At 43.8% G+C, this 8462-nt stretch overlaps 1 protein-coding gene across 1 annotated transcript; it reads left to right on the forward strand.

Annotated features, from left to right (window-relative positions):
• The first annotated feature begins 2046 nt into the window (after positions 1–2046).
• On the forward strand, positions 2047–8200 carry LOC135537426 (tumor protein p53-inducible protein 11-like). Its single transcript, XM_064963594.1, has 5 exons — positions 2047–2105; positions 2211–2259; positions 3379–3475; positions 7379–7480; positions 7841–8200. Exons 1-5 carry the CDS (start codon positions 2056–2058, stop codon positions 7975–7977), a joined length of 435 nt encoding a protein of 144 aa, XP_064819666.1. The 5' UTR covers positions 2047–2055; the 3' UTR covers positions 7978–8200.
• Positions 8201–8462: the final 262 nt, after the last annotated feature.

Here is an 8462-nt window from a genome sequence, read left to right on the forward strand (position 1 = left end):
GACTCCAACCTTATGTAACCTTCTGACTCCAACCTAAGTGTATGTAACCTTCTGACTCCAACCTAAGTGTATGTAACTCTGACTCCAACCTAAGTGTTTGTAACCTTCTGACTCCAACCTAAGTGTATGTAACCTTCTGACTCCAACCTAAGTGTATGTAACCTTCTGACTCCAACCTAAGTGTTTGTAACCTTCTGACTCCAACCTAAGTGTATGTAACCTTCTGACTCCAACCTAAGTGTATGTAACCTTCTGACTCCAACCTAAGTGTTTGTAACCTTCTGACTCCAACCTAAGTGTATGTAACCTTCTGACTCCAACCTAAGTGTTTGTAACCTTCTGACTCCAACCTAAGTGTATGTAACCTTCTGACTCCAACCTAAGTGTATGTAACCTTCTGACTCCAACTGTACATACAGACACACACCTGCCCAGTTCCTACTGCCGATTAAAGCGTGATATGAATTCATGTCAGTGAATTATCATGGGTTCTTCACTAAAAGACCATCTTATAGACTAATAAAATAGCAATGAATCTGCTGTAAAGTAGTTTTTGCTTCTTCCACAGTGATGACATATTGCTTTGTGCTTTGGTTCTATTATTTGTTACTTGTTTTTTTTATTTCTTATTTAAAATATATATATATATGTATGTATGTATGTATGTATGTGTGTGTGTGTGTGTGTGTGTGTGTGTGTGTGTGTGTGTGTGTATATTTGTATATATTTATATTTGTGTATATATTTATATTTGTATATATATGTATATTTGTGTATATATTTATATTTGTATATATATGTATATTTGTGTATATATTTATATTTGTATATATATACTGTACATACATACATACTGTACACACAGTGTATGTATGTATGTATGTATGTATGTATGTATGTATGTATGTATGTATGTATGTATGTATGTATGTATGTATATATGTATGTATATATGTATGTATATATGTATGTATATATGTATGTATATATGTATGTATATATGTATGTATATATGTATGTATATATGTGTATGATATATATGTATGTATATATGTATGTATATATTTATTTACTTATTTATTTACTTATTTATTTACTTATTTATTTACTTATTTATTTACTTATTTATATATATATATATATATATATATATATATATATATATATATATATATATATATATATATATATATATATATATATATATATATATATATATATATATATATATATATATATATATATATAAATATAATTTTATTTATATATATATATTTACTTATTTATATATATATATTTAAAACGGCATTGTTGGTTAGGGACTCATAAGTAAGCATTTCACTGTGATACCTTTTGTATTCAACGCATCCGACTCATACAGGCAGATTTTATTTGTCTGTTTTTAAGGATCATGTGAATTTTATTAGCATTTATAGCCACTTTGCAGGGAAACATGTATACTGCATGTGTCTTCAGTTTAGGGTTAGTTACTGTAAAAGTCATGAGGCATTGGCTCTGTAAATGTTTGGTATGAAATGTCCTCGCATGTCGTGCAATCTGTGTTGACTGTGTTGACTGCTGCACGGAATTTAGTTCATTTATGACTAAACAAGCATTTGATGTGTTGTCCCCATTAGGGGGAGCGGGCCACGTCCCCATTGGGGGGAGCGGGCCACGTCCCCATTGGGGGGAGCGGGCCGGCCACGTCCCCATTGGGGGGCGCGGGCTCTATCAATGTAAAGCACCATTCTTTGTCTGTGATGTATGGGATGTGTGTACGAGTGGTGTGTATGGGTGACCAAGAGCTAATTGCTAATTAGTACTAAATTCAATTTTTCTGTTAAATATAGTTTGTGATTAATCCAAGACCTTGTTGATGGGGCATCTGCTTCCGTGTGTTTGTTTTTAATTTTATTTTATGTGGTGTCTGCTTCCTCTGGATCTGTCAGGATCCTCCTCGATAGACCTAGAACTAGCTCTGATTTAGAAAACATCTTAATGATCCGCTCTTTCTATTTCTGTCTCTCTCTTTCTCTCTCCTCACAGCTCAGTCAGATGCTGGGGAATGACATCAAGTATCAGGTGCGAGAGCCTGTTGGTCTAAGGTGAGAGAACACACTGGGGGTGATCATCTGACAGTAAAATTATACAATCTATTTAAATGGCAGTTTTTGGGTAATCAATCTCTGTATGTAATTGTCTCTCTACAGGCTCTGGATCGCCATCTCTGCGTTTGCCTTCACAGTTATGGCCTTGATGGTGAGTGTCTCGATGACCTGGGTTCTAGCCACGCTCAAACTTCTGCAATGATGATTCTGATGTATAGAGAGTCACATTGGCCATTTAGAACCCAGAGGAGCCATTTAGAACAGAGGAGCGGTTTTAGAACCCAGAGGAGGCGGTTTAGAACCCGGAGGAGCGGTTTTAGAACCCAGAGGAGCGGTTTAGAACTATAGGGGTGGTGTAAATTAAGACTTAAATGTATTTTACATTGAACATCACACCGTTAAGGGAAATGTACAGTATCAGTCAAAGGTTTGACTCATTCCAGGGTTTAAAAAAAACATTTACAACTATTTTCTATATTGAAAGAATTAGGGGATACCTAGTCAGTTGTACAACTGAATGAATTCAACTGAAATGTGTCTTCCACATTTAACCCAACCCCCCTCTGAATCAGAGAGGTGCAGGGGGGGGGAGGGAAGCTGCCTTAATCAACATCCACGTCTTCAGCACCCCGGGGAACTGTGGGTAATAACGAAGACCTCAACTATGAAATTACACATATGGAATCCTGTAGTAACCAAAAAAGTGTTAAACAAATGAAAATATATCGCCACGCTATCTCTCTATGGGGACACCGCTTACGCTATCTATATGGGGACACCGGGAGGAACAGCTATGCCTTTGTCTGCATCCTAAATTTATGGAGCTGAATTGTCTTCATTATCTAGTAGTGGAGCTGAATGGCCTTACTGGGGGAGGACAGGAAGACAAAAATAGTTTGTTTTTTTAAGTAAATGAAGTTGTCCTCTGTTCAATGCTGGTAGAACTATCCTGGTGACTTTGGGATAAACAGAACTAGCTTTCTTGGAGCGTGTTAGTTAACACAGCTGCACAGAGCTGCCTAACGAGAAACTATACCCCACTGTATTACTACAACGGTTCATGTTGTTCATGTTGCACAGTCTGTTCATTGCTGCGGCTGTATTTGAGAGAGAGGAGCCGGCCGTATTTGAGAGAGGAGCCGGCCGTATTTGAGAGGAGCCGGCCGTATTTGAGAGAGGAGCCGGCCGTATTTGAGAGAGGAGCCGGCTGTATTTGGACAGGCATAGTGCATGCTGTGTAGTATATAAGTGTTGTCCTCTCACTCTGCAGGCCCTGGTGTGTCCCAACCAGCTCTACGAGGTGGTGTTTGAAGAGGAGATCAGCAACACCAGCATCTCCATCAGGCTCTATGGAGGAGCACTACTCAGTCAGTACACACACACACACACACACACACACACACTGCTATTTCTTTGTGCTGTTCATCTCCATATGGTACGTATACACTGTCTCACACACACACACTATATTAGTGTCATCTCTGTCCCTCCCACATGTCCGTGTATTTGGATGCTTCATGCAAGGCCTTCATGTGTACCTCTGTCCCTGTGCACGTGACTAACTCTAGTTTGAGTCGTCAGAGTGCATGTGACTAACTGTGTTTGAGTCGTCATAGAGTGCACGTGACTAACTGTAGTTTGAGTCGTCAGAGTGCACGTGACTAACTGTAGTTTGAGTCGTCATAGAGTGCGTGACTAACTGTAGTTTGAGTCATCAGAGAGTGCACGTGACTAACTGTAGTTTGAGTCGTCATAGAGTACACGTTAGTACAGAAGAGCAGGACAAAACATCTGTCAGCCAGATGGACAAAATGGACAACGACAATAAAATGTCCGTGCATGTATGTTATTAGGGCGGCAGGTAGCCTAGTGGTTAGAGTGGAGGGGCGGCAGGGTAGACTAGTGGTTAGAGTGGAGGGGCGGCAGGTAGCCTAGTGGTTAGAGTGGAGGGGCGGCAGGGTAGCCTAGTGGTTAGAGTGGAGGGGCGGCAGGTAGCCTAGTGGTTAGAGTGGAGGGGCGGCAGGTAGCCTAGTGGTTAGAGTGGAGGGGCGGCAGGTAGCCTAGTGGTTAGAGTGGAGGGGCGGCAGGGTAGCCTAGTGGTTAGAGTGGAGGGGCGGCAGGGTAGCCTAGTGGTTAGAGTGGAGGGGCGGCAGGGTAGCCTAGTGGTTAGAGCGTTGGACGAGTAACCGGAAGGTTGCAAGTTCAAACCCCCGAGCTGACAAGGTACAAATCTGTCGTTCTCTGGTGCTCGACGACGGACCAGACTGGAAACGTCGCCTTCTGGTCGTACGGTTCTCTGGTGCTCGACGACGGACCAGACTGGGAACGTCGCCTTCTGGTCGTACGGTTCTCTGGTGCTCGACGACGGACCAGACTGGGAACGTCGCCTTCTGGTCGTACGGTTCTCTGGTGCTCGACGACGGACCAGACTGGGAACGTCGCCTTCTGGTCGTACGGTTCTCTGGTGCTCGACGACGGACCAGACTGGGAACGCGCCTTCTGGTCGTACGGTTCTCTGGTGCTCGATGACGGACCAGACTGGGAACGTCGCCTTCTGGTCGTCATGTTCTCTGGGTGCTCGACGACGGACCAGACTGGGAACGTCGCCTTCTGGTCGTACGGTTGTCTGGTGCTCGACGACGGACAAGACTGGGAACGTTGCCTTGCCGTCACCACCCTCCACGCCACAGGAATTGTATTGAAGATGAGAATTGATTATTATAGTCGCGTTCATTTGACAATAAATCATGTCAGTCAGTCATTTAATGTTGGGTTGGCGGTGGTCCTGTTCCCTTCAGGGTTCAAATAGTATTTGTTTTCTTTCAAATAGTTTTAGCTATGTTTGTAATTGAGTATGCCTGGCACCGTAGAACTAATGAATTTGTCTCAAAAGTTGAACCCAGGTCTGTTTCTCTTAACAGGTTAAGGTGTCACACCATAGACAGAAAAGTAGAGAGAGGGAGAGAGAGATCTAGTAAGGTTTATATAACAAGCCTACTGTGTGTTCTTTATGGAGAGGTAGTGACATTAACCTGGGATCACTGAGGTCATTATGGAATCAAATTGTATTAGTTACATGCGCTGAATACAACAGGTGTAGTAGACCTCACAGTGAAATGCTGAATACAACAGGTGTAGTAGACCTCACAGTGAAATGCTGAATACAACAGGTGTAGTAGACCTCACAGTGAAATGCTGAATACAACAGGTGTAGTAGACCTCACAGTGAAATGCTGAATACAACAGGTGTAGTAGACCTCACAGTGAAATGCTGAATACAACAGGTGTAGTAGACCTCACAGTGAAATGCTGAATACAACAGGTGTAGTAGACCTCACAGTGAAATGCTGAATACAACAGGTGTAGTAGACCTCACAGTGAAATGCTGAATACAACAGGTGTAGTAGACCTCACAGTGAAATGCTGAATACAACAGGTGTAGTAGACCTTACAGTGAAATACTGAATACAACAGGTGTAGTAGACCTCACAGTGAAATGCTGAATACAACAGGTGTAGTAGACCTTACAGTGAAATGCTGACTTATAAGCCCTTAACCAACAATGCAGTTCAAGAAATAGTTTAGAAAATATTCGCTAAATAAACTAAAGTAAAAATGTTTAATAAAAAGTAACACAATACAATTACATAACAATAATGAGTTTCTGTACAAGGGGTACCCGTACCAAGTCAGTTTCGGGGACAGGTCATTTGGACATGTAGGTAGGGGTAAAGTGACTCGTTAATGACTTGGGTGACACTTTTTTCCTTCCTAGAAATGAATTTCAGACGGTCCTGAGAACATTGATATACATTCAGAAAGTATTCAGATCCCTTGACTTTTTCCACATTTTGTTGCGTTACAACCTTAAGTCTTCAGACCCTTTACCCTGTACAGCCTCATCTTACTGAGTATGACGCTACCAGCTTGTCTCACCTGAATTTGGGGAGTTTCTCTCATTCTTCTCTGCAGATCCTCTCAAGCTCTGTCAGGTTGGATGGGGAGGGTCGTTGCACAGATATTTTCTCCAGAGATGTTTGATCAGGTTCAAGTCCGGGCTCTGGGTGGGCCACTTAAGGACATTCAGAGACTTGTCCCGAAGCCTCTCCAGCATTGTCTTGACTGTAATCTTAGTGTCGTTGTCCTGTTGGAAAGTGAACCTTCACCCCAGTCTCAGGTCCAGTGGGCAGTGTGGAGTGTGATTGAGATTGCGTCTTCTGTGGATCTTTTGGGGCGGTATGCGAATTTGAGTGGGTCTGGGGTTTCTGGGATGATGGTGTTGATGTGAGCCATGACCAGCCTTTCAAAGCACTTCATGGCTACAGACGTGAGTGCTACGGGCGGTAATCATTTAGGCAGGTTGCCTTTTATGTTCTTGGGCACAGGGACTCTGATGGTCTGTTTGAAACATGTAGGTATTACAGACTCTGTCAGTGAAGACACTTGCCAGTTGGTCCACGCATGCTCTGAGTACACAACCTGGTAATCCATCTGCCCAGCTGCCTTGCGAATGTTGACCTCTTTTAAAGGTCATTATGGAGAAATAGTGAAATTACCCTGCGACTACTAAGGTCTTTATGGAGAGCTCTCGCTAGGGGGCCCCAAACCCAATCTCCCATGGCAAAAAGTATAGAATGGCAGGAAATTAGACCCCTGGACGTCGGGGCCCCACGTGAGTTAGACCGGCCCTGGACCCGACTGTCTAGATTATGGATGATAACATGAGTCCTGAAATTAAGTTTTTGTTGATATCGTATGTAGATAAGTGTTATGAAGAATGTAGATGGGGGAGTATAGTTTTCAGATTTATGAAGAATGTAGATGGGGGAGTATAGTTTTCAGCTTTATGAAGAATGTAGATGGGGGGGGTATTTTTCAGATTTATTTAGATTTGGGATAGGAATGTCTCCATACCATTTGGCCCATCTCCCGTGACCTCTTTGACCCCTAACCTCTGACCGATGGCATTTCCTCCCACAGTTCTATCCCTCATCATGTGGAATGGGTTGTAAACACAAGAGAAGGTCATAATTCAATGGATTAAACTATAACCCATGACCTCTGACCCCCCCCCCAGGTCTGTCCCTCATCTTGTGGAATGGGTTGTAAACACAAGAGAAGGTCATCATTCAACGGATTAAACTATAACCCATGACCTCTGACCCCCCCCCAGGTCTGTCCCTCATCTTGTGGAATGGAGTGTATACACAGGAGAAGGTCATCATTCAACGGATTAAACTATAACCCATGACCTCTGACCCCCCCCCCAGGTCTGTCCCTCATCTTGTGGAATGGAGTGTATACACAGGAGAAGGTCATCATTCAATGGACTCTGCTCAGTGAAGCATGCTACTTTGCTGTCCAGTTTTTAGGTGAGAGCACACATTCTTTTCATATTGGTATTTAAATATATAAATTCATGCTTCTGCTGCAAACCTATTACCGTATATATTATTATTCAATGAGCCTTATTGCTCTATGTCATGCTGTCCAATCTGCCCACCTTCTTCAGATTGTGTAATACGCTAATGGCGCCCTCTAGTGTTGGAGACGTAGTAGTACTGTTTGGAGTCTGGCTCAGATGCATAGTTATTAACGACGAGGGGATTATATCTCCATGACTGAGTGTCGTCCGTTATCTATCAGTCACAGTCCGTCTCTTTATGTGAGCGAGAGGGAGTTTTATTGTTATTTTTGTTTGTTACCGTTGTCTCAACCCTGGCTTGTTGCAGTTACGTCTGTCACCCTGGTGGAGATGAGCTTGTTGCCCAACGCTGCCGTCCTCCTCCTCCTCAGCCGGGTGCTCTTCCTCCTGGTCACTCTCTTCTATTACTACCACCTGGGGAGAGGACGAGCCAAGAAGATCTGAGATGGAGGGAGGGGAGGAGAGAGGACGAGCCAAGAAGATCTGAGATGGAGGGAGGGGAGGAGAGAGGACGAGCCAAGAAGATCTGAGATGGAGGGAGGGGAGGAGAGAGGACGAGCCAAGAAGATCTGAGATGGAGGGAGGGGAGGAGAGAGGACGAGCCAAGAAGATCTGAGATGGAGGGAGGGAGGAGAGAGGACGAGCCAAGAAGATCTGAGATGGAGGGAGGGGAGGAGAGAGGGAGCCAAGAAGATCTGAGATGGAGGGAGGGGGGGACAGCCAAGAAGATCTGAGATGGAGGGAGGGGAGGGAGAGAGGACGAGCCAAGAAGATCTGAGATGGAGGGAGGGGAGGAGAGAGGACGAGCCAAGAAGATCTGAGATGGAGGGAGGGGAGGAGAGAGGACGAGCCAAGAAGATCTGAGATGGAGGGAGGGGAGGAGAGAGGACGAGCCAAGAAGATCTGAGATGGAGGGAGGGGAGGAGAGA

The sequence above is a fragment of the Oncorhynchus masou genome, unplaced genomic scaffold (genome assembly GCF_036934945.1).
Source record: "Oncorhynchus masou masou isolate Uvic2021 unplaced genomic scaffold, UVic_Omas_1.1 unplaced_scaffold_7754, whole genome shotgun sequence".
In the NCBI taxonomy this organism is placed as follows: domain Eukaryota; kingdom Metazoa; phylum Chordata; class Actinopteri; order Salmoniformes; family Salmonidae; genus Oncorhynchus; species Oncorhynchus masou.